Raw genomic sequence first — 26,321 nt, forward strand, 5'->3', positions numbered from 1 at the left:
GATTTGCTGAAAGAGTTTATCTTCATTTAAACACATTAAAACTTTTAGATCTTAGATATTAGAATTAGATCTTAGACATTAGATCTTAGATCTTAGATATTAGATCTTAGATATTGTCAGATATTAGAAGTCATAGAGATTCTACCTGTGATTAGTGTGTCAAGCCTTAGTTCTTTACTTGTTTCTGCTGAACCCAGACAGTGAAATGTCTGAGATGTTCTATCCTGTTTCTATCCAGCCCGTGGTTTAGTTTTCCAAAGTACAGGAGGGTGAATACGTGACAATTACACATAAGTAACTCCTCCCCATAGCAAGGTAATTTTGGGGAAAAAAAATAAAAGAGGGAGGAGTTTCAAAATTCGTCTTCAATCCTTGATCAGTGGTCAGTTTCATCAGTTTATCCTGCAAAGTTATAATGAACTTTAAATTGTCCATATATTTTGATGAAAGAAATGCGTTCCAGATATCTAGATTGCTTATGTGTACATTTTCTTCAGGTGAAAAATAAAATTCAAATTTATAAGAAAATAAGGATAGGGATTGCTATGCGCGGTAGAATATATATAATTAATTATTAGTTCAGTACTAGTTTCTTATACAAACTGAGAGACTAGTACTTACTTTCTTAAATAAAGTAAGTTTCATCTCTTTCTGAAATTACTAGAGGCCTCTAAAAGAGTATGATCAGACATTCTAGAGTTTGGGATAGTTGTCACTATGGAAAAGAAACAGAGTATATACCCTTATGCCTCTTGGCTTTTGAGACTTTGAGGATAGGAGTATTGATAGATGGGAAAGGTCAAGAATCTTGTTGCTGTATCAGATACAAAGGCAAAAATCACCATGGAGATAATGACAGTCTACAAGACACGGAGCCAGGCTGACTAGCAGTCTGTAATAAAAGAGTTGGAGGTATTCAATCCCTGATCTATTAGGATATGAATCTAAAGAGGATTTTTTTTATATCCTTTAGAAAAATTGCACAATATTATGACTTTGTTGGTTTTCCATTCACCTAAATGGCAACTACTCTCTGGCTCACCTATCTTAAGACTCTCAGGGCCCTTCTTACGGTTCAGAGAGATTTAGATTAAAAATATCTCAAGGTGATAGTCTGTAACTGCAGAAAAAAAAAATGAAAACCTACTTTTGGACCTTGGTGTGTCAAGAATGACTTTTAGTTTTCTCTGAAAATAGTTATTCTCAGCAAATGTGAAAGACCCAGCTTAGAGCTGGCTTGGACCTGAAAGTTAGTAACAGATTGGACAAACATAACATTTTGCATTATTTCCTAATGGGATGTATAAATTCCTGTTGGAGGATGCTCCTCTTGGAATTTGGGAGTAAGAAGGCTAAGGGGACCACGTATTTCCTACAAGAAGGAAGAAGCCACACTTTCAAAAGCACAGCCTTGACCTAAGCAGAACCTATTAGCAAGACAATTAGCATGTGATTAAAGAGCAACAGAGGGATAAGAAAAAAACCATGAATATATAATGCAATTCATTTTTCATATTCCAGCCATGAATACAACAGAGATAAATGGATAAGATTGCTACATTGTAACGTAGTTTGTTTTATGATTATTCACCAGGTTGTGTTAACATATTCCCAATAATGTGATGTAACAACAGGACAGATATGTGTAATCTCTATTCACCCACAAATTAGAACACCTCTCTCAATTGTAAAATGATGCCTTAGATTATACAATATCTCTCTCCCTATTTACCCATCCTGATCTTTGAGTTGATTTGCTTTAGAAGAGTTCTTTGCTTCTCTCCTGCCTTTATTATCTCTGGTATATTAATTTGGGAGAACTTTACTTCCCTATTTCCTTGTCTCCAATATATCTTTAGAAACTCTGCTCTATTTCTATTATGCTGTTAAAGTCCCAGATTTGGTGCCATGTTTTAAGAGGATGCCAGGGTGCTCACTGTGGGGACAACTGTGAGCGATGGTGCCTGAGTATGTTTATAGAAGGGTGAAAAGAAAAAGGAACTCATAAGAAATGGGATTTGCATTTGCATTTTCTTTCAGAAGTTGAAGTTGACAGCAATGATGTCAATGATAAGGACGTGGGCTGACTACTCTGTAGGGCCAATCATCATCAAATGGAAAGTCTCCAAACTATTTTGACAATGCGCCACTAATCAATAAGATATATTTGTATGTGTTCTTACCAGATTAGTTTATACATTTAAAAAAGTATATATGCATTACTATACTAATATATTATGCACATAATAAAGCATGCAAAAAATGAAGAGTTTTAAATTAGGAGAAAAAGATGAAATAAATAATAGTTTATATCTACCTAATTGTTACATCTTTATGCTATTTATAGCTTAGGGCACACTAGAATTTTGCTGTGGAGTTTACCATTAGATGTAGTTATAAATAGTCTTTTTGGTAATTTTGAGAAATTTTGATTAACTTTCTAGATCTGATTAGATTATTTTAACAAAAATGAGGATTACCGAGAAAGACCTAATATTAAGGGTAAGGGGTAGGCTATGTCCATTCTGCCATTTTCTGGTCATTTTGATGCAATTTAATTTTATCATCAATAGATGGCTTCTAAGAAGATTTTCCTTTAAAAAGTAATTGTCTAGTTTGTGAGGCTTAGTTTAATTTAGGTAATACAATCTGTAAATCAAAGTAAGCTTCTGTAAACTTAAATACCTTGCCGGAAGCTAAAAGCAAAAGAAAAAGGAAGGGAGTTAGCAGTTCCCACTTCTCCTTTTGGAGACCTCTCCCATGAAACAATCGATGCTTAACTAACATATAAAAACTGTAGATGCAGAATATAATGTGTTTTTCATATTCCAGCCCTGGAATACAACAGTGATGAGTGGATAAGATTGCTGCACCATCATCATCTAGTTTGTTTTATAATTACCCATCACGTTAGGTTGACATTGAGACAGCCATGCGAGTCCCCATATTAAATAGTAGACAATTTCTTTCTTACTATCTAGATAACAATCATTTTAACGAGAAATTCTAATATTTTCTGCCTGTGGTCAGTTGATCACTCTGCCCCTCCCCTGGAGCACCTCCCACCCCTTCTATTCCACCCCCTGCTCTTCCCCACCTTGATGACCACTAGGCTGGAAAATAAAAAATGCCCCTCAAGAGGGAGGAACAGAAATGGGCAGATTCATTTTTCCCTGCCTCTCGTAAAAGTAAGCAAGGGTCCTTTTAGTTTCTTTTTTATTTAGTTCCCTGTGGTCTGCTTCTTCCTGTGATGTGCACAGCCACACACCTTTTTGAATTCTCTCCCAGCTCTGATCTAAAGTAATTTTGGTGCTGAAGGGCAGAGGGAGGAAAGCTGTGCGCTTAGAGTGGCCATGTAATACACAACGGCTGATCTCTTCTGACATTTATCTCCGCTCGTGAGAGGAGATGGAACAGTTCACTCATGAAGATGAATGTCATACAAGAGCTCTGCCATCATGCATCCTTCCGCGGGATCTCAAGAGAGAGATCTGGTGTTATGTAGAATATTAGAAATGCTGCAGACACAGGGAAGCCTGGCAACTTCGCTGCTCTGCCTTATTAGATCCTGTTAAGTGAAATGATGCACCCTTGTTAAACAGAGCCATTGTCATTATAAGATTATCTAATCCATTCTCCATCATGGCATTTGCTTATTTTATGCACCCTGCTGAAAAGAAACAATGACTTTCTGGCATATTTTTAAGTAGAAATGGAAACAACCTGAGTTCATAACTATGCCTTTGTGTACTTTCTCCTTGCTTCATTGAAGTCTTTATGACTATAAAAGTGCAGATCCTTCCAAAGATAAATGGTTCAGGGAATGGAAAAGCAAACAAAAAGTCTTTTAGCTGTGAAGGTGCTGGATGTAGCCAGCCCTGGTCATCTTTGACCCCAGATGACCAACAGGATCCAGCTAATCTTCAAGATCACTCCTGATTTTCGCCAGGCTGCTTCTCCATCTAGATGAACAGATTGAGGAGAGGAAGTTCTTGACTCAAACTTCCACCACTAATTAATGGCATGACCTTGGGCAAATTATACCAACTTCTTTGAACCTCGGATTCTTCATCTTAAAATGGGATAATAATGGTATCTACCTAATAGAAGTGTTCTGAAGATAAAACGACGTGAGATAAAACACGTGTAAAGGTTAGAACACTGTCTAGTGCATAGTAGGTGTTCAATGAATGCTAGCAATTATTTTTAATAATTAGTAAAAACATCTTAGTGGCATCAAATACCAATGATGTAAAAGTCATAGTATATGGGCCGGGCGTGGTGGCTCACGCTTGTAATCCCAGCACTTTGGGAAGCCAAGGCGGGCGGATCACGAGGTCAGGAGATCGAGACCACAGTGAAACCCCGTCTCTACTAAAAATACAAAAAATTAGCCGGGCATGGTGTTGGGCGCCTGTAGTCCCAGCTACTCGGAGAGGCTGAGGCAGGAGAATGGCGTGAACCTGGGAGGCGGAGCTTGCAGTGAGCCGAGACTGCGCCACTGCACTCCAGCCCGGGCGACAGAGCGAGACTCCATCTCAAAAAAAAAAAAAAAAAAAAAAAAAAGTCATAGTATATGGATCATTTTGTTAGCTCTCATCTTGATTATTTTACATTTTTTTCTATTATTTTAGACTGTAAGTTCATAGGCACCTCTGATTTATGAAGATCAAGACTTCAGATTCTTACTTGCTACCTTGTGCATAAGACATCTTGTCCTTTTTTACCCATTCCTAAGAAGCAGGTGATATAATAAAAAAATTTTAGTTTCTAAGCTAAGCCTACAACTGGGGTTAAATCCTGTTTACTATACTTGTTGTGTGGAATTGCCGTAGACACTTAACCTCTGTGAGCCTTAATTCCCATCTGTAGAATGTGTGTAATAATACTCACCTTGAAAGGATGTCATTAGGATTGGAGATAATACATTGAACAACCTAATTATTACTCCTGGAGTCTTGGGTCCACATATTATTCGAACTTTAACTGAACAGCTGCTATGTCCAGGCAATGTGGGAAGCATAAAGATAAACAGATGAATAAGCATGGTCCTTGCCATAAAGTAATGGCCATGAGAATAGGAATGATAAGGGGGCTATCAGGGCAGGCTTCCTGAAAGAGGAAACAATTGAATTAAATCTTGAAAGGTGAAGAAGACTTAGCTAAATAAGGAAGATGGAAAGGGCTTTCCATACAAAGCAAGAACATGGGAACAATTTAACATAGGAAGGAGAAACATTGCTTCTTGCAAACATCACTCGATATGTCCACATCATAACTGGGAAATGAAAAGAACTTGTTGATGGGATCTCAGTTTATCATGGGTAAAATGAACTGTAGCAAGCCAGGTGATTCACTTTAGAGATTTATCAAACATTTGGCTTTGAAGAAGATCCTGGCAAAGTTTAAAGGCCTCTGCAGAGGAAGGTGTGCTGGAAGTAGAGTCATCTCCTGGACAACTCCTGCTACAAGGTGGCTGCCAGGAGAGTCCAGTGGGGATGCCTGACATTTGCTTTAGGTTCAGCCAGAGTTTAGACCCCAGATGAGGGTTGTAACTGAATTTCCTTTAGCTGAAAGTCATTCTAAATAAGGTGTTAATAATAAGATTTTTTTTTTTTTTTTTGAAATTCCAGCAGCGTGCAACCATCCTGGAGAAGGCTGGCTTGTTGGTGGCGAGCCTTTAGTCTTGCTCAGGAGGATGTAACATCACCAAGCTATGGGGGGTAGCGTATTAGGTGAGAGAGAGAGAGAGTGTGTGTGAGTGTGTGTGTGTGTGAGTGTGTGTGTGTATGCGTGTGTGTGTGCATGTTGGTGGTGTGAAAAGGCAGATTTGACATAGTCAGAACTACCATTTGAATTCCTTACACTTCCCTTAAATCTTGAGCCCATGGAAGCTCAAGAGCTAAGGATTAGCCCATTTTATTTCTCTTTCCATTTCACTGCAGCTGTTTTTTCCTTGGAGTCCAGATTTGGTCTGAATGAGGGAAAGAACATAGAGATAAATACATGGATTTTATTTTTTCTCTCTCTTTCTTGCTGTCTCCTGTGGTTGAATGTGGTGAGGTTGAGTTTGCACAGGCTAAATGTGCTTGTGATGTGGCTGTAGTGTACTAATAGTGCAGTAGGGAACTTAAAATGAAGCAAGGCCCATGCCAAATAAGACCAACCCTACTGGCCCTTAGGGACACCTATTATTTTTGAGTCAAGATACAGGCTCTGTCTCCACCGTTTGTAGGTGAAGAACTGGGGACAGTGAGGCACAAGGTGCGTGTTTCCAGCTGCCTTTACATTCATGAATACATGCACATCTGTGTGTGCACTCACACGTATATGCTTACAAGTGAAGCACTCTTCTGCGCTTTGATTGGTTGTCTCTGGATCATTTTATTTCAACTGCTGTTTCCTGTAAAGAGGAGTAATTGACTAGCATTTGTTGTTCAGCAAGGTGTAAACTGAGTGTATGTTTGCCCGGAGCCTTTACAAGGGAAATCAGAAACAAATAAGAGGTACAGCATATGTAACTTGCATGCTTTCTGAGCTACCATCTGCTTCTTTACATACTTTCTAATAACCAGAGTCATAGCTTTTGGAGAAGCTTCAGAACTTTGGGGCAATCTGACAAAGTAGACCCAATTAGGCATTGCGATCCATATCACACCATGTGTGAAGACACTGTTTTGAAATTTCTATTTCTGTAGGCACAAAGGAAATGGATTCTATTACTACAATGCCAAAAACCTGGGTGTGACAGCCACTTGGGGCTTACGTTGTTACAGGTACCCTCCTTTCCCTAGCATGACCAAGGCTCCAGATTGCCATGTTGGAAGAAGCTGAGGGAAGATAAAGGTATCAGGCCATAGTCAGTGGGCTACCAGCTTCCCTTAGTCCCGTTCCTAGGTGTATAAATATTGAAAAGCCACAAAACCATGAGAAATAAAATAACAGATTTTCTATCTCTTTCTTCCATGCTTACTTTTTGCTTAGGTAGGGAGTGGCATGAAGGTAGCAAAAAGGTAGAAAAGAATAACCCATGTTTGTTATATTTTTCAAGAACACACAAGAATAATTACCCACTATTTCTTCCCTTCCCCTTCCCTTTCCCCCAATAAAACCAAAAGCACAATGGACTAGTAAGCCAACGTTGTAAATGTTCAAAGGTGGAATTACATCTTGGTGTCCGGGTGTATTTTGCATTATAATGCAGCGTTGATGATAACATTTCTCAGGAAAGCCTGCACAGCTGTCTCAGCATCAATTGGCGGCGTGTGGGGAAAATATTGCTCAGAATGGACTTCTGGGTGCAATTTTCTTTGATACTGTTCTCTGAAGTATCAAAATTGGTTCTTCATCTTTGACAAAGGAAAATGTGCACTCTCAAGCCTTACGAAGCTGAACCACATTTGAGGTGACAAATATATTCCTTTGGGAAGAAAGTATTGTACAGTGGAAAGAATAAAGCCTTTGCAGCCAGAGAGATCTGGGTCTCAGTCTTGTATCTACCGTTTAGCTTTGAGCCCTTTGGCAAATTAACTTTTCTAAGCTTTTGTTTCATCATCCACACGATGGGTTGCTGCAATAATAACATAAGATGACATATGTTAAATGTTGAATTGGAACTGAATATATCATGTGACTGCTAATAAATCTACTTGGCAGGTGGAGGAGAAAGGAAGGAGTTGAATCCTATGTGGTCTGGGGAGAGATAGGGATTGGGGGAACCCAAATTTGGGTGATAAAGTTTATGTCTCCAATGGAAACCCAAGAAAAACAGAACTGTTCACATTTTCCTCGATGTTCTAGCTCAGTGACTATATAGCCCTCATTTTCAGACAGCAAGGAAAGGTTGGTAGCATATATGGCACAATTGGGAGGCAAATGGGCCAGGCTACATGTTGCTGAACTGACTCAAGAACTGGCAGTAAGTTCACTTGTACATTTCCCTTTTCTCAGTTTCACCCACAGAAATGTTTCAAGTGAAGGCCATTGTGCCAGGACAGTCCATAACACACAAGATTTATAGCATCTAGGACCCTAAGTGACCCTGCACCTGCCTCCCACCTCTCCCTTATTCTCTTCTCTTCTCCTCCTCTCTCTTTAGAAATCATTATCGCCAGAGTACAGCTGCTGCAGGCGGAGCATCTGGGAAGTGCTACTATACCCTCACCTTTGCTGTCACCTTCCCACACAATGAGGATGTCTGCTACCTGGCCTACCACTATCCCTACACCTACACAGCCCTCATGGTAACTTCTTCTTTACAGCCTCACTCCAGCAGGACTGAAGGGGCTCTTTGAGGTTTTCCTGAGAACATTTTGGAGACCCTGACATCCTGCTGGGGGGCAGAGGGGGATGTAGGGGAACTACAGCCTTCCTAAAGGAGCCAGGTTTTGTTGTCACTGACTTGGTGCTTTCTAATTGTCCCATCTCCTTCCCTGGACAGAGCACAAGGCTGAGCCTTGATCAGTGACATTCCAAAGGCCCAAGTGGTCTGCAAGTTGGGGCAGGACATGGGGACATTTCTTAAGAGACTCTATCTTTAAAAAGTCAAGTTAAGTATGAAGTAGGTTGGAGTTGTATGGGAGCGAGACAGTACAAGTAAGCTGAGATGCAAATCTGAAGAAAATTCAGTCATTCAGAGGAATGGAGAAAGCAGGAAGGTAGAGCTTGGGAATCTTCTGAGTCTGTGTGCAAGCAGCCACGCCAACATCTCCAGTGGTTCTGATGACCATGAGCTGGAGGTGGCTAGAAGGATCCAGGGTGGAAGAGAAAAGTGTAAGAATAAAACACTAGATCATTGCAACAGAGAACCACAATCTTTTTATGAGGGAGCGTAGAAGAAGTCAGTGCAGACTCACAGTTAGCATTCCTGTGTTCCACAAGGCCCTGCAAAAAGTTCACAAGACGATTGTGAGAAAATAGACTGCTTAAACCATGCAGTTTTCTGTCATTTGAAAAAGCTAGCAAACTATCCCTTACTGCTACCATTTTGTGGATATCCTGAGGATAAATGAGCTCCAGTATCTTCTATAAAGCACTTTCATCCTCTGTGTTAATGTAAAATGTTATTAGCATATTTATAATCATATGTGTGTATATGGGTATATATATCACTTAGCCTGAAGGATGAGCATTTTCATTTTAAGGCTGTGATAAGGAGTTGGAAAAGATAATAACCAAGAACATCTTTTCCTTCAAAAGGAATGTGCAGGTATAAATGGGAATTTTTCACATAGAGAAGGCATATCTTGAACCACTTGGCTCACCGCTTCATGAAAGTGCATCTGTCCTCTTCTCCATATGTTGTCTTGCCTAAAGAGAGATTTTTACTGTTTTCCAGATTGCAAAAGATACACAACTAGTATTATTTGTGTATCACACTCAGAGAGCTCAAGAAGTTAATCCAAGTAATGTGCATTGCAAGCTAGGCTGTAACAAGCCACATTTGTTATAAAACATGTTTTGTTGCCTTTAGGGACACAGAACAGGCAAGATTCATAATCTCCCTTCAACAGCTATTTTTACGGTCTTGCCTGTGAAACACTGCACATGAAAAGTCTACTGTGGGCTGGGCACAGTGGCTCACTCCTGTAATCCCAGCACTTTGAGAGGCCAAATTGAGAGGATTGCTTGAGCCCAGAGTTTGAGACCAGTCTGGGCAGCATGGTGAAACCCCATCTCTACAAAAAACACAAAAATTAGCCAGGCCTGGTGGCATGCACCCGTAGACCCAGCTACTTGGGAGGCTGAGATGGAGGATCATCTGGGCTCAGAAGGTTGAGGCTGCAGTGAGCCAGGATCACACAACTGCATTCCATCGTGGGCAACCAAGTGAGACCCTATCTAAAAAACAAAACCAAAAGCAAAAACCAGAAAAGAAAAAAAAATCTGCTAGGGAAGGAGATTCCTTTTAAAATATGTTATGTGTTTGCCTTTCCCATTGGGTAAGGGATCATGGATCTAGGACACTGTTCTTTTCACTTGTTAGAATATCTTGGACTCTGATAAGTTTCCTGGTGGTCATTCGTATAAAACATTAGAATGCAAAGGGATTGGTGAAGTTGTCTAATTCACCCTTAATGTTTATAGATGCAAGAACTGAGACCAGAAGTCCCACATTTAGCTAGCAGCCATGCAGGAACAGAACATCAGTCTTTGAGGTGTATTCCTGTGGTCTTTCTACTCCCCTGTAGAAAAGTGTAGAAGAAATTCAGAATTTCTGCCCCCGGTCAGATCAGTGTCATTGCTTGCCATTACATTCATAAGCTGCTAAAACATGCAGTCGTTTTATGAGTATATGTAGTCATCATTGTGTGATGATACAGACATCTCTAATGTTTGAATTCAAATCACCAACCCACAGTTTATGTCTTTAATGCTGAGTGCCGTGGATGTGGTTCAGCTGAGGGATAATGTCTCTTTCCAAACATGGTCTAATTCTTACCCTAAGATGCTCCGATGGATTCTTGCTAGGTGCCTACAAGCTGATTCAAATTGTGTACCCCTTTCAACCTGGCCTTGACTTGATGGTACCTAGTTGTCTACCTTGTGCCTCTGGGCCTGCTTACCTTCTGGACACAGTTTCAGATCAGAATACAGGGTCTAAAATTTGCAATTGATAAATAACTCTAAGAACCACTGGGTGGGGGATCAATGAGGAGATGATTTCATCTTAAAGGGAAACAAAACACACAAAAAAGAGGACCCCCCTCTCTCCACCAGCCACTTAGTTTCACTGAGAGGGAAAGAGAGGCCTTGTTAATTGATGCTGATTGGCCTGTTACTGTTAACAATATTAATAACTATTACTGTTAATATTAATTACAATAAGCTATAACTACTTATGACTTTTTATTGTTACTTGTGAGCCTACTGACTGTGCATGTCTTCCTCCAGGGAAGTTTGTGGAGAGTTAATGAGAAAGAGGGATAACTTATTTCTTCTAAATGAGCAAAACAGGGTTAGAAAGACAATTTGTTACTTGAAAGTGACAAATGTGTATTCTCAATTTTAGGTTTTACATTTCCAATAACTCATGGTCTTTGCCCTCTCTAGGTTTAAGACAGTAATTGACTCTGTGACTTCTCTTAAAAAAAAAAAACTTCCTCCCATCATGGACAAAATGAGTACGTTCTGTAATGCTAACCAGTCGTTTTTATTTTTGGACATGTCCTGAGGAGAAACAGTTTTTCTTCCAACAGATCAGTGATAAATTAAATGTGAATGATACCCCAAGGGGAGAATTAACTGTATGTTACTTGGGGGTTATGGTGAGGGGTAGAAAATATGTTTCCATGTGGAATTCATAATTTGCAAGTCTCTTATAATATGGATTACATTTAGTAATTACAGACATTTTTATAGCAAAGGACTCGTATGTTGGATGTTTTTCAACATGACTACAATTTTGAAACTTTCAAAATTTTTTTATTCTCTTATAATAAGAAAATTAGTATTGGTTCTTTCAAATGGATATCTTCCAGATGCTTGCCAGCAAGTCTGTTGGATAATTGTTCGTTTTATAGCATTAAAATACAGCTAAAAGAAAGAAATACACTATTGTAATTCTGAAGCAAACAAAAAAGCTCTATTTTAATCAGCCATATCAAGTTATCAGTAATTGTAATGATTGTTAAAGTGTTAGCAGTAATCGTTAAAATATTAGAATTATGTTATAAATAGCCCCTAGGTAGCCAGTAGTATTGGTTGAAAATGGGGCCCCAAGAGAGTTTCTGATGAATATTTTAGGAGGTAAAAAATTGGGATCTCACTGAGAACTTATAATTGTATGAAATGGCAAGAGACAAAAAAAGTGGTCATTAGTAGAGTCCATGTATTGGGAGAGCTTAAGGATCTTAAAGGATAGAGCAGAATTTTTACCAGACACATATACCCACTGTGAAAGATGTGAATACTGTTATCTCCAGAGATGGGGGTAGGGAGGTGGGGGGAGGGGGGAGAGAGAGAGAAGAAAGAAAGAAAAGAAAAGAAAAGGAATTAGAATGCCACATGCACAGTATCTTATAAAAGACTCAGAATAAATGAAGAGTTTAAGAAGTGTCAAGTGGGAAATGTTGACTTACATGTGGCAGATCAAAGATGCAATGAGCAGGTCATAAATCAGCACTGTCAGGTAATCAGTAGAAAGAGATCCATCCTTGTATAGGCCAAACAAATGACAGACCCCAATAAAGGTTCTTGATGTTGAGGAGGTGGACATGGAAAGCCATTCTGAAGGAGCCAATATGTGCATGAATGGTACAGTCTTTGACAACAAGGACATCTGAATTCCAGGGTCTTGGGCACAAAGAAAGAAAGCTTTGAGGTCAGACAGGCCTAGATTTTAGTCTAGGTGTTGTGTTTCCTTGCTGTGTAGCCACAGGCAACCTATTTAACTTCTCTTAGCCTCAGTTTTCTCATCTGTAAAATTGGAAACAAAAAAGCAGTGACTACATAGGCTATTTCAAAGATTAAATAATTGCTAATTGGAAAGTTTTAGCAAAGTGTCTACATCTGGTAAGCAATACTAGATGGTAACCATTAAAGCATTTATTGTTTTTTATGACGATGTGTGATTATTTTCTCCGTTGGACTGATTGGAAGATACCCATTCCACAATTCATACTAAAATTAAAATTAAAAAAAAAAAACAAATGGAAGACCCCTCCTCAAAAATTATAGAGGCTACTGATTTTTTTCTTGAGGTAATTGATTATGATTATTTTTTCTTACTCTTTTTTCCAAATCATCATAATATAGCTTTGCTTATTTTTAATGGACAAGGAATATTAAACCATCCTTTCTTTATAATTGACAAGGCTGTGAGTAGATATCTAGAGACTAATCATTTCTCACATTTTTAAAGTTAAGTCCCTTTAACTTGGGGAGCATAATATTGGCAGACTGGGACAGTTTGAGAAAGCTCATCAGAACATGCCTGCAGCATATTCTTGTAGCTTTTATTTAGCTTAAGGGTGTTATTTGTTCTTCTCTTGTGATAAGAAGTCTTTGATTCTCCGATGAGTGTATTTAGGTGACAACTGAGATCTAGGCAGTAGACAAATAAAATAGGCCATCTCCTAGGAGTGGGCTTTCTTCTAAATTAGGGGAACAGAGAGTGCAGCAGTTTAGGGGATAACAATAGAAAATGAATGGTTTTTGAGTGCATAGTGCTTCTCACTTTATCAGTAGCCATCAGCAGGTTACCCTGCTGAGGTCAAGGAAGCCTTTTATTGAAGTTTTAAGGGAGTAGTTGATAAAGGAAAGGGAGACTGAGGATTCCTGTGGAGTGACACAGGATGAGGCTGCGGGCTAAGGTTATCAGCTTGATATTGTTCACAGACAGGATTTTCTTTTAAGAAGTCAATCTCTCTGGGGGTTTCTACAATTGCCTTAAACTCATTCACATTTTTATAAAGAAACCCACCCCTGTGGCTTCCACAGGGCTGTAATTACAGTCAGTTGGCACATGCATTCAGAGGTCCTACTTTTCTCATCAGTGATCCCCACAATATCCGATTAGGCATAACTTTTCTGGACCAGAGATGGGAGATCATTTTTAGGAGAACAGGACAAAAACATTTTTGCAAAAGGAAATCCAACAGAAATTTATACTTGGTTTACTTCTAGCAATCTTTTATATGACTAAAAGGGAAGTCAAAATAATCCCCTAAAAGTAGAAGTGTTAGATACTTGCTGGACCTGATGGCAGGTCTGACAGGAGGGAGATTTCATTGAGGGGTGCAGGGAGATGGATCCATGAAAAATTGCAGTTTACAGAAAATGAGTAATATGGTTTGGCTGTGTCCCCACCCAAATCTCATCTTGAATTGTAGCTCCCATAATTCTCACATGTCGTAGGAATTAATTGAGTCACAGGGGCAGGTCTTTCCCATGCTGTTGTCATGATAGTGAATAAGTCTCATGAGATCTGATCATTTTATAAAGAGGAGTTCCCTTGCACACACCCTCTTGCCTGCCACCATGTAAGATGTGCCTTTGCTCTTCTTTCACCTTCTACCATGATTGTGAGGCCTCTCCAGCCATGTGGAACTGTGAGTCAATTAAACCTCTTTCCTTTACACATGACCCAGTCTCCGGTATGTCTTTATTAGCAGCATGAGAATGGACTAATACAGTTAGCTTAAGCTAAGAGAATATTGGGCATTTGTTGATTTGTAATATTATTGTGGAAAATGTCATAATAATAACAAATTAAAAGATAACTCATGAGAGAAGAAAACTTTCAGGCTTTGCCTTCTCCAACATTTGCTGCTTGGGAGCCTGTCCAGCCAACGCTATGCTGAAGGACAGTGCTCATGTGCTCTATGATATCTTTTTGACTTTTTGTCTCTCATAGCTAATAGTGCTTGGTGGCTTCTATAGACCAACCTTCTGCCTAACCTGCTTCCCCATATCTGATTTATAAAATCTAGATTTTATTATTTTTTTAAAGTTTGATATCAGACACCAAAAAGCTATGGCTTAATTGTAATATCACAGAATGATGATTACTGCTTTTTGTTGTTCATTTATTTGTTCCCCCTTTTCTCTTTTTTCTTTTTCTTTTTTTACAGATTGTGTTTATTATTTATTTTTAATTTATTTATAGAATTTTCATTTCATTTTTAATTGACAAATAATACTTGCTTATATTTATAGGGTACAGTGTGATGTGTTGATACGTGAAAATGTTGCAGATTCATCAAACCAGACTAATAAACATATCTATTAGCTCGCGTATTTATCATTTCTTTGTGGTGAGAACACTCAAAATACTCTTTTAGAGATTTTGAAATAATTCTGTATATTATTCTAAGCTATGATTACTATACTATGCAATAGATGACCAGACCTTATTCCTCTTGTCTAATTGAAATTTTGTACCCTTTCTCCAACATCTCTCCATTCCTCCCCCTTGTTCCCACTCCTCCAGGCCCTGGTCACCACCACTCTACTCTCTGTTTCTATGAGTTTGATTTTTTTATATTCCATGTATAAGTGAGATCATGTGGTATTTGTCTCTCTGTGCCCAGCATTTCACTTGGCATATGTCCTTCAGGCTCATCCATGTTGTTGCAAATGACAGAATTTCCTGCTTTTTAAGGCTGAATAGTAATCCACTGTGTATGTATGTATATATGTATGTGTGTGTATATATGTGTGTGTGTGTGTGTGTGTGTGTGTGTATAACTCCATCAATGGGTACTGTGGTTGTTTCCATATCTTGGCTCTTGTGAATAATGCTGCACTGAACATAGGGGTGTAGACAGATATCTGTTTGATGTACTGATTTCAGTTCCTTTGGATATATACCCAGAAGTGAGATGGCTGGATTGTATGGTAATTCTATTTTTAATTTTTTGAGGAAACTTCATACTGTTTTCCAAAATAGCTGTGCTAATTTACATTCCCACCAATGGTGTTCAGGGTTCCAGATCCTCACCAGCACTTGCTATCATTCATCTTTTTGATAATAACCAATCTAATAAGTGTGAAGTGGTATCTCATTGTGGTTTTATTTTGCATGTCTCTGATGATTAGAGATGTTGAGCATATTTTTTTATGTATCTGTTGGCCATTTGTATGTCTTCTGTTCAGGAATGCCTATTTAGGCCATTTGTCCATTTTTATAGGGTTGTTTGTTTTCTTGTTACTGTGTAGTTGGTGTTCCTTGTATGTTTTAGATATTAGCCCCTTATCTGTTGTATGATTTGCAAATATTTTCTCCCAATTTGTGGGTTGTCTCTTTGCTCTGTGAATTGTTTCCTTTGCTATGCAGAAGCCTTTTAGTTTGGTGGAATCCTATTGTCTACTTTTGTTTTGTTTGTCTGTGCTCTTGGGGTCATATTTGAGAAATCACTTCCCAGACTAATGTCATGAAGGTTTTTCCTGATGTTTTCATCTCATAGTTTTACAGTTTCAGGTTTTATGTTTAGGTCTTTAATCCATTTTGAGTTGATTCTTATATAAGGGATCAATTCTCATTCTTCCACATGTGGATATTCAGTTTTCCCAACACCATTTATTGAAGAAACTGTCCTTTCCCCATTGTGTGTTTTTGGCACCTCTGTCAAAAATCAACTGACTATAGGTGTCTGAGTTTATGTTTGGGCTTTTGTTGAGAAAGCTTCACCATTGGCAAGGACCCATGTGGCCATAATAAAATGTGAAACAAACAGATTTAATAAGAAAGAGAGAGAGAGAGAGAGAGCTCATAGAAATAATTCAGCAAGACGGTGTTTCCCAAAACATCTTCTATAGCACTTCAGTCTCTTGAGATGTTTAGAGAAGAAAAGTTTAATGGTCATCTAAATTTATGAAGCACTTGTGCTAGTTTTTCTCCTAACAGTTCACAATGCATATTGAAATATTAAAGAAGCTGAGAAATCCTGCATCCACAGAAATATTTTCATTTTCTTTAACTCAACATTTTCTAAGCATTTTGGCTATGAATTTCCTGCCTTCTCCACCTCCTTGTTCACACCACAGCACTTAACACACTACGGGATATATTTTGGGAAATGCTGCAACCAAATTTCCCTTTCTGGCTTTAGAGCCTCGGAATCTTGATAGTAATTGTGAGGCAGGCTACATTTAGTCTAGATTTTGATAATAAAGAATACCGAGAGCAGCTTTCACTCAAATGTTTATAAAAATTTTGAAAATAATTTATGATCACAGAGACTATAATCTGAATCCAGCACTATCCATACCTTCTTAACTAAGGAGCTGGAATTTTCCTTTTCCAGGATGACTTAGAAACGTGACTGATATTCTGATGGAGACATTTCCATTCTTCTTCTGTGCCATCTCTCGTGGGATACCCAGATGTCTACTTGTTATATCAGGGCTTTAGTTAATAATTTAATATTGATTTTTGTAACCTATGAATTTTTTTCCAGTAAGCTTCTTTTAAGAGGATATTTTCTATTCTCTAGTGGTTATTTTATTTTTGCTGTTTCAAAAACCATTTTTATTTAAGTCTAATTTCATTTAATTGTCGGAAAATGTGATTTGTATAATTTCTGCTTTTTAGGGGGAAGAATCTAATGAGTTTTTAATAGCTCTATGTATGATTAATTATTGCTACAGTTCTATGAATATTTGAGAAAAAATTAAAAAATATTCTCTGGAAAGACAAAGTTTGACATATGTCTACAAAAACAATATTGTTCAAATACTTTCTATTATTATTTTTATGCCATTGATTTATTCAAGACTGAGGTGCTATCTTAAAATCTCCCACACTGAGAACAATTTTTTTCTCTTTCTGCTGTTTTTTGTGTTACATATTTGAATCCCATATGATTTGATTCTTAAGATTTATGAGTTTTATATGTTCATTGTGAATTGTGCCCTTTATCAAAATAAGATTTTAAAATCCCATTTAATGCACTTGATCTTGAATATGGCTTCATTGTATATTACTATTGCCATGCCTGCCTTAATTTATGTTTGCTTATGCTTTTAGTTTCAATATTTCTCCTTTAAAATGTTTGAACAGAGGCAAACAAAATAGATAATTTAAGAGCATTTCTCATACACATTTTTTTTCCTTTCTCTTTAAAAGTACCTCTTATATACAACATGCTGTGGGATTTTAAAAAGTAATCTAAATTTTTGTCATTATTAAGGCTGACTAGCCTGTTTATACTTAAACAGTTTTTACTGTTACTTGTCATTTTGGTTTCATGCTATTTTCCATGCCTCACTGCTGTTGTCTCTTTTTCTTTTTTTCTTATGCAATGTGGACCATCATTTCTTTCATTTTTTCACCCTCAGGGTTTATAACTTTACTACTGCTTTCTTTTTACTACTTAAAAATAATATATTTGAACTCATACTTCTCCATTAACAATAACAGCTAACATTTATTGTTTCCTACATAACAGATGCTCTTCACATACATTATACAACTAAATTATAGCAACCACTGCATGAGATAGGTAATGATATTTTTATGTGCCTTTTAAAGATGAGAAAACTGAGTCACAAAGAGGTTAAATAAAAAATTTACATCAGTTTTTTTCAGAATCCACGCAACCAGAATGTAAACCCAGATTTCCTGCATTCCTTGGCTCATGGTACCTCCCTCCACGTTCAAAGCCAAAAATTGCATGGCTCTTACCTCTTTTTCCATTATATACCATCTCCTTCTTTGGTTCTGGCTTCTTATCTCCTTCTTTCACTTATAAGGACCTTTGTCATTACCCTGCACCCAACTTGATGATCCGGGATAGTCTCCTCATCTCAAATTTCCTAATCACATCTTCAAAGTTCCTTTACTATGTAAAATAACATCTTCACAGGTTGCAGGGATTAGAATATGGGCATCTTTGGAGGGCCATTATTCTGCCTATCACACCAACATAAGCGATAAACTCAACTCTGTTTTAGAGACCCATTGTTCTAGTGATATTCTAGAGAGTTTGCATTTGGCACAATACTAAGTACTGCCTTTCAATTTTCAAGAATTAAATAATATTACAATATCGATGTAAGTTGAAAACGTTAACATTTTGTTCCACCTTTTTCCTCCCTTGTACATCTCTTTTTAAGTTCATTTTAGAGCTAGGTGATGACATCAAAATTTGATAATGTGTATTGTCTCCCTAAAGAATTATTTTTTAATGTTAATATAGTAACCATATTTTTAGATAGTCATTTAGATGTAAGCTTGTTTAACTGGATTTTATTATAGTCTTTTTATATTGCTTTTCTGTTTGATTTGGGGGCAGCTGAAGTGTGTCTTCAAGTCCTTCTTTTCTTTCTTTTTTTAAGACAGGGTCTCGCTCTGTTACCCAGGATGGAGTGCAGTGACTTGATCTAGGCTCACTGCAGCCTTGACCTCCCAGGCTCAAGTGATCCTCCCACCTCAGCCTCCCATGTAGCTGGGACCACAGGTGTGCACCACCATGCCCGGCAATTTTTATGTATTTTTAGTAGAGATGGGGTCTTGCTGTGTTGCCCAGGCTGGTCTTGAACTCCTTAGCTCAAGCAATCTACCTGCCTTGGCCTCCCAGAGTGCTGGAATTACAGGTGTGAACCACTGCACCTGGGCCAAGTCCTTATTTTCAATAAAGATAAGGTGATATGTTGTCTGAGCTCTTGTATGTCTGAGCATGTATGCTACATTTGCTCATAAGCAAAAACTTGGTTGGATGTAGGTTTATTAGATTATAATCCCTTCTACTTTCAAGCTCTAAGCAGTACTCATTTCCTCTAGCATGTAGTGTTGCAGAAGAAATATGAGCCAAGAATGATTTTTTTGTATACATATATGTACAATGGGTTTATTTATGCACACACACACACACACACAGAGTGAGAGAGAGAGAGAGAGAGAGAGAGGAGAGAGAGGCACCACACAGATACACATACATGTTTAAAAATAATCTTCAGTGTACGGTACAAGTGTCATTCTATGCAACAATGAGCAGTGAGTTAAGATTGGCAACCAAACACACAGGTTAGGCTTTATCCAGAACTAAATTTACTTATGCATAAGAAAGAATACAGAAAGGGCAACAAAACAGCACACATAGAAAGGGCTTAATGAGAGTCTTTGGACTCCCAGGCACAGCTTACTTTGTCCTAGTAACTCCTCACTATGGAATTATGTGGTCATGAGAGATTAGGTTGAGTGGGACATAACCTTCTCAGCCTAGGAATACTATCAGCCTTGGGCTTCCTTCAGATTTCATGCTTAGCTAGTTGTCTAGGTTGTGTGTGTGTGCCAGTGTATGTGTAGTTAGTCATCTTGTATTCTCAGGGGTATGTGGCTCCCTCCCAATCTCCAATGCAGGTGCATCTCATCAATACCTGATACTCGTTATTTGATGGACAATCATAACAATTACGTACAAGATTTGGTTAGATACATGGGCCTCTGCTGGATTCTCATTTATCTTGAATCTGGTATAAACATGCTTCTTATAATTCCTTTACTTGGTATTGTGTCAAACCCTGGCTCTCTGGAACATCACAAGAAAAACCTGTTTCTAAGACACAGTTGGGTTTATTGCTCATGTTGGCATGGTAGGCAGAGTAATGGACCTCCAAAATGTCCATATCCCAATCCTGTGAAGATGTTACTTTACATGGTAAGGGGACTTTGAAGATCTGATTAGAGACTTTGAGATGGGGAGATTATCCTTGATTATCAGATTGGGTGCAGGGTAGTCACAAGAGTCCTTATAAGTAAAAGAATGAGATAAGAGAATCAGAGACAGAGAAAAAGATGGGACTTAATGGAGGCAGAGGTCAGAGTGATGCAATTTTTGGCTTTGAAGGTAGAGGGAGGTACCATGAGTGAAGAAATGCAGGTGACCTCTAGAAGCTAGAAAAGGCAAGGGAAGAGATCTTGTATGGAGCTTCCAAAAGGAATGCAGCTCTACTGACACCTTGAATTTTGCCCAGCGGGACCCATTTTAGACTAGTGACCTTCAGAACTATAAGATAATAAATTTGTGTTGTCTTAACCTACAAAATTTGTGGTGATTCCAGCAGTAGTAGGAAACTAATGTACTTGACAAAGGAGAAAGAATGGGACAGAATCTTACTAGTGTCTCAAAGGGCAGAGGGCAAAATGGGGATATTTTTTGAGACCTTAAAACCTGGCTTAAAGGCAGGTATTTTAATGTGGGGGCATTGATTAGGGTTGGGTAAGGATCATGAAGTAATGGTTTAAGATTGGTGGACACTGTAAGGCAAGGATTTTGAAAAGGGGTGCGAAGAGGGATTCGAAGAATCTTGGCTCAAAGATGGGTTGATGCTTTCTGTTGAAGAGTTGATGGGATATTCCTGAAATGAACAATATATTTACTTGTAATTTCTGTCTTCCCAGAGCAGTAAAGTTATGCTGATGAAGGTTGGGGAATAATAGTCATGTTAATATAGACAGTAAGCTATGTGTGGGTAAATGATTTTGGTTCTCAGTTTTAAGGAGAATATGACTCAAGGTCAAATTTTCAGGTGCCCCTGAGGCTAGAGAAAGGCCATAGAACTATCTGGTAATCTTTTCTTTTCTTGGCACTTTTTCTTTTTCCTTGCAATTAAACTATTTCAGTAGAGTACAAATAGGTTTTAGTCTATTCCTATTCAGATGTCGGGATTTGTACTTACTTTAGGACATTCTTGTTCCCTTGTATGTTAGTTGTCTATTGCTGCAGTAACAAATTATAAAAAATGTAGTGGCTTCAACAGGAACAGGTACTTTTTAAAAAAAAAATTATACAGCTTTTTAGGTTAGAAGTTTGACACAAATCTCACTGGCAAAGACCAGGGTTTTGGGGTTGCATTGCTTCTGGAGGCTCTGTGGGGAGAATGTGTTTCCTTTCCTTTTCCAGCTTCTAGAGGCCACCTGCATTCCTTGGCTAATGATGCCTTTCTCCATCTTCAAAGCCAGCAAGGGAAGACTGAGGTCTTATGGGGCCAGCAGTTGTTCTCTGCAGCCAGGAAAGGGTCTCTGCTTTTAATCACGTTGTGATTAGATTGGCCCCAACTGAATAGTGCAGGACAACCTCCCCATTTCAAGTAGACCTTAATCTTAAACATGTCTGCAAAGTCCCTTTCACCATGTAAGGTATCCTACCAAAGATTCTCAAGGTGAGAACATGAACATCTTTGGGGGCCACTGTTCTTCTTACCATATGTGTAGTAAGTTATTTCCACATGTAAATACTTCCTCTACCTTTTGAAGACACTACTTCCGTTTCCATGTATTTTATATATTTGTGAATATTTTTACATATTCATTTTATAAAAAAATTAATACATTTTTTGTTTCATTTACCTAGCAGGCTTGTTATTTGTCAAGAAACTCTGGGAGGAAAATTTTTGGGCAGTGGTGTTCTTGTGCTGCAGAGGGGACAGTGTTTCCCTCCCTGATTACTGAAGTCTCTACTGTCAGGGGATGCAGAGCGGGTGGGGGAAAATCTCTTAGCCTCTCTATGACTAGTACCCCTGTTTTGATTAGGGACAATTTCTTCAGAATTCTTAAATATTGTTAACCAGGGGCCGGATGTGGTGGCTCATGCCTGTAATCCCAGCACTTTGGGAGGCCAAGCGGTGCGGATCACCTGAGGTCAGGAGTTCGAGATCAGCCTGGCCAATATGGCAAAACCCCCCTCTCTACTAAAAATACAAAACTTAACTGGGTGTGGTGGTGGGTGCCTGTAATCCCAGCTACTCAGGAGGCTGAGGCAGGAGAATCGCTTGAACCTGGGAGGTGGAGGTTGCAATGATCCAAGATCGCGCCACTGCACTCCAGCCTGAAAGTAAGACTCTGTCTCAAAAAAAAAAAAAAAAAAGATTGTTAACTAGGTGTCCTAATTTCAATGGCTATTCCATTTTTTTTAAAATGAGTATTGAAATGGGGAGGTATGGTAGGAAAAATTTGTTGCTATTAGTTAGTTGTTCTTTTAGTTTAGCAGTCCACTTGGATTAACCACGTCTTTATTTTTTCAATGTGCTCACAATTCTCCCTATTACTTGGCCCTGTGATACTATGTGCTGTTGAAGTTTTCTGTCTCATTTTCCCCAGTGTTCTGGGCGTGTTCTATTTTCATGATAACCACATTTTTTTTCTTAATTTTAAGGAAAGCATGCTTAGATTTGTTTCTTTTCTTTTTACATTGTTTGCTTTATTTGTACAAATTTATGGGTACATGTGAAGTTTTGCTACATGCATAGATTGAGTAAAGGTCAAGCCAGCACTTTTAGGGTATCCGTCACCCAAATGACGTACATTGTACCCATTAACACATTTCTCATGATCCTCCCCCACCCCATCCCCTGACCCTTCCGAGTCTCCATTTTCTATCATTTCCTCCTATGCCACAGCGATAGGAAGAGGGCTTTATGCCCCTGCCCTCTTCCCTCTTGCTTTCAGTGCAACTTGAAAACAGATCTTCTGTTATGCCAAAACATGCAGGAATGATGCCTCCTGCTCAGTCTGAGTTTCTCCTAGACAGTAGAAATAGTCCCCTTTTAATCACTCAAGGCCCAATACATAAAGGACAGATTAGATTAACAACAATACTTCTATATGTAAGCCATTGTTGTTTTCCATTATTGTTGTTATAAAAAATGTTGATAATATACATGCCTGCTTTATTTCTGCTCCAGACTCATCTTGACATCCTGGAAAAGAGTGTCAACCTCAAAGAGGTCTACTTCCGGCAAGATGTTCTCTGCCAGACGCTGGGAGGGAATCCGTGTCCCTTGGTGACCATCACGGCCATGCCTGAGTCCAACAGTGATGAGCATCTAGAGCAGTTCCGTGAGTAACATGGGATCCTCTTCGTGGAAGATTTGACTAAGGGTGTCCTTTATAGTCTTGGAAGCATTCTGTCTCTTTTAGATCAAAAGCTCCATAAAGGGCTGGAGACTGTCTTTGTAGAAATACACCCCCAGGTTTTCTTGGTGTGACACAAAGGTTAAACATTAATGTTGCTCTGTTGTTAAAGGGAGAGAAAATGAAATGAATTCACACTGTCAGGGAGATGAGATGACAGTTTGCTAATGATGGTCACTTCCTCTCTTAAAACAGAACCAGGACTCTGAATCATATTTTCCAACTTCTAATTCAGGGACTTTTCTCACTGTGCTCACTGCTGTTATGTGACTCTCAGTCAGTCAAGGTTTGGTAAGAAAGGAAGTTGAGTTTTTAAGCCCTGGCTAAAGAATCCACTTGATAACCTTAATAACATTTGTATCTGAAGGGCTGAAGATGTAGACAGGCTCTGGCTAAGAACTTTGAAACAAAGTCAAAGCCAAACTCATGCACACACACGCAGACACACACAAATATACACATACGGACACATACACAAACACATACATACACGTAGACACAAACATATACGCATACTCATATACAGACATGTACACAGACACACACACACATCTTTAAATGTTGGGCTTCTGTGCCTAAGTGCATATGTGTGACTGACCTGTTACCAACTAGCTTTTGAAAATGGCTTCTGACATCGTTTCAGACCTTAGGTAGGCAAAAAACAAACAAACAAACAAAAAAACCAAAGCCCCAAAGAGGAATGTTTTGTGATACAGAGAAGTTTTGGAGATTAAAGAAGAGACTGGGCATCCAGCTTAATTTATCCCCAGAAGATACAGCCTTCCCTAATGAAGATACAGCCTTTCCTGGTGAAGACACAGCCTTCCCTGAGGAAGATACAGCCTTCCCTAATGAAGGTACAGCCTTCCCTGGTGAAGATACAGCCTTCCTTGGTGAAGATACAGCCTTCCCTAATGAAGGTACAGCCTTCCCTGGTGAAGATACAGCCTTCCTTGGTGAAGATACAGCCTTCCCTGGTGAAGATACAGCCTTCCCTAATGAAGGTACAGCCGTCCCTGGTGAAGATACAGCCTTCCCTGGTGAAGATACAGCCTTCCCTAATGAAGGTACAGCCTTCCCTGGTGAAGATACAGCCTTCCCTGAGGAAGATACAGCCTTCCCTGGTGAAGATACAGCCTTCCCTGAGGAAGATACAGCTTTCCCTGGTGAAGACACAGCCTTCCCTGGTGAAGATACAGCCTTCTCTGAGGAAGTGCTAGCCTCATTCAGGTGACTCTTTGGTAGATCAGAATTATATTTTCTCACACCCCATCAGCATCTGACATTGGATGCTTAACAGCCTGGCAAATCAACAACCGATTAACCCATCTGGATTAATGAGGTCCTGAAATGCTTTAATGAATAATAAGGGATATTCCAAAAATTCTCTCCTGTGTTTCATGCATTTAAGAGCAATTTCCGTAACAGCCACAGAGTCCCCCCGCTCAGCAGATGAGCAGTGCTTGGGAGCTGGAGACAGCAATCCTCCCAGGGTAACTTTCATTGAACAATTATTTACTTAAGAAAGTGGATGTGTGTAAGTCTGAGCTGCTTTTTCTAAAAAAGAGGTGAGCAGAACTCTGATGTATCATTATGACATAGAAGTGCCTCCGTTTTTGCATTTTGTGCTGACATTGGTGTTTTTGTTGCCGTTATAAATATGGAGAGTGTTCTTACTTTAAGAAGTGGACTTGAAACATGCAAAGGCCCTTAAATAATCTGGCACTCCAACAAACAGTTCTGTTAAAAAAAGAGAGAGAAAGAGAAAAATATCTCTTAGTACACCCTTGTATGAATCAAAAGAGGCTGGTTTCTGCTTGCTCTGTAAGATGGGTTATAGTAAGTGTACACTCTTATGATCATAACAGTTATTTTTCTTTTAAACACATGCTAACATATCCGATGTTCATCTCAAGAGGTATCAGATAAATGCTATGCATTTTCTTTTTGTCACTTGCAAATGACAATCATTGAGCTAGATCCTGAGAAAACCAGGCTTTGACCTAGATGAAAGGGCCATCTTCATAGGTGTGTCACCTATACATTTGCAGAGGTCTCCTGCTTAGAAGGGCCATGCACTCTGCTTAATGCTTTTCTGCCACTATCTTTATAAAATTCTTTATAAAGTTTTAAACAAGGGGACCTGCCTTTCCATTTTTCTCTGTGCCCTGCAAATTGCATAGCTGGTCCTGGATGTGATTTAAGGTCATAAAGGTAGAAAGCGGCAAAGGCCGGTGCCTTTCTGATACTACTCTTCTCTGTTTCCAAATTATGCATGAAGAGCTTTAAGTTTTAACCTATTTTCCCCACTCACTGAAGATACTATTTGTATGGATTATGTAGCTGATTGGTATCTTTCATCATGGGGACTAATTTCAGGACCGCTTATTTTACAGATGGGGTAAGTGGAGCTCAGAAAGGTTAAATATTATGATCAGTAGAAGTGACAGATTTTCAACATTGTTATTCTGATTCCAGAGTCCATGCACACAACAAATGTGCTGACTCTTTCGTTATAACACATGTTCAGTATCAACATTTTGGCTTCATTCTTGGAGCCATAACTTCCTCTCTTCCTCATTCTGTCCTCAAATTATTAGACACTAGCTGAGTTGTTAAAGCATTTATGCTAAATTGACCACAAATAAGTGTATTACTCTCTCCTTGCTCACAACGAATTTTATTTTCCTTTCCTAACCCAATGGAAGCATTTTCATGGTGGATGCTTCAGATACTGTGGCAGGAAGGGAGAAAGAAAATTCTTTCTGCCTGAAGGACTTTCTTTAGACCCATTAGATCCCAGCACAGAGCTGAGATTGCATGACCTAAGCCACGTGCTGGGGCACAGTTTCAGCAGGGCTACATAATAAAAAAGTGTACAGAGTATGTGTGTGTGTGTGTATATATATATATGTGTATATATATGTATATGGTAACTATATATATGAATATATTCTTATATATA

The 26,321-nt window shown here is 38.7% G+C and overlaps 1 protein-coding gene across 1 annotated transcript in view; it reads left to right on the forward strand.

Moving 5' to 3' along the window:
* The window catches only part of AGBL1 (ATP/GTP binding protein like 1), a 518,802-nt gene that overhangs the window by 131,337 nt on the left and 361,144 nt on the right, over window positions 1–26,321 (forward strand). Inside the window, 2 exon segments of the mRNA XM_030813842.1 lie at window positions 8,099–8,243; window positions 23,128–23,281. Coding sequence (XP_030669702.1) covers window positions 8,099–8,243; window positions 23,128–23,281 — 299 coding nt within the window.

Source organism: Nomascus leucogenys, chromosome 6 (assembly GCF_006542625.1).
Source record: "Nomascus leucogenys isolate Asia chromosome 6, Asia_NLE_v1, whole genome shotgun sequence".
In the NCBI taxonomy this organism is placed as follows: Eukaryota; Metazoa; Chordata; class Mammalia; order Primates; family Hylobatidae; genus Nomascus; species Nomascus leucogenys.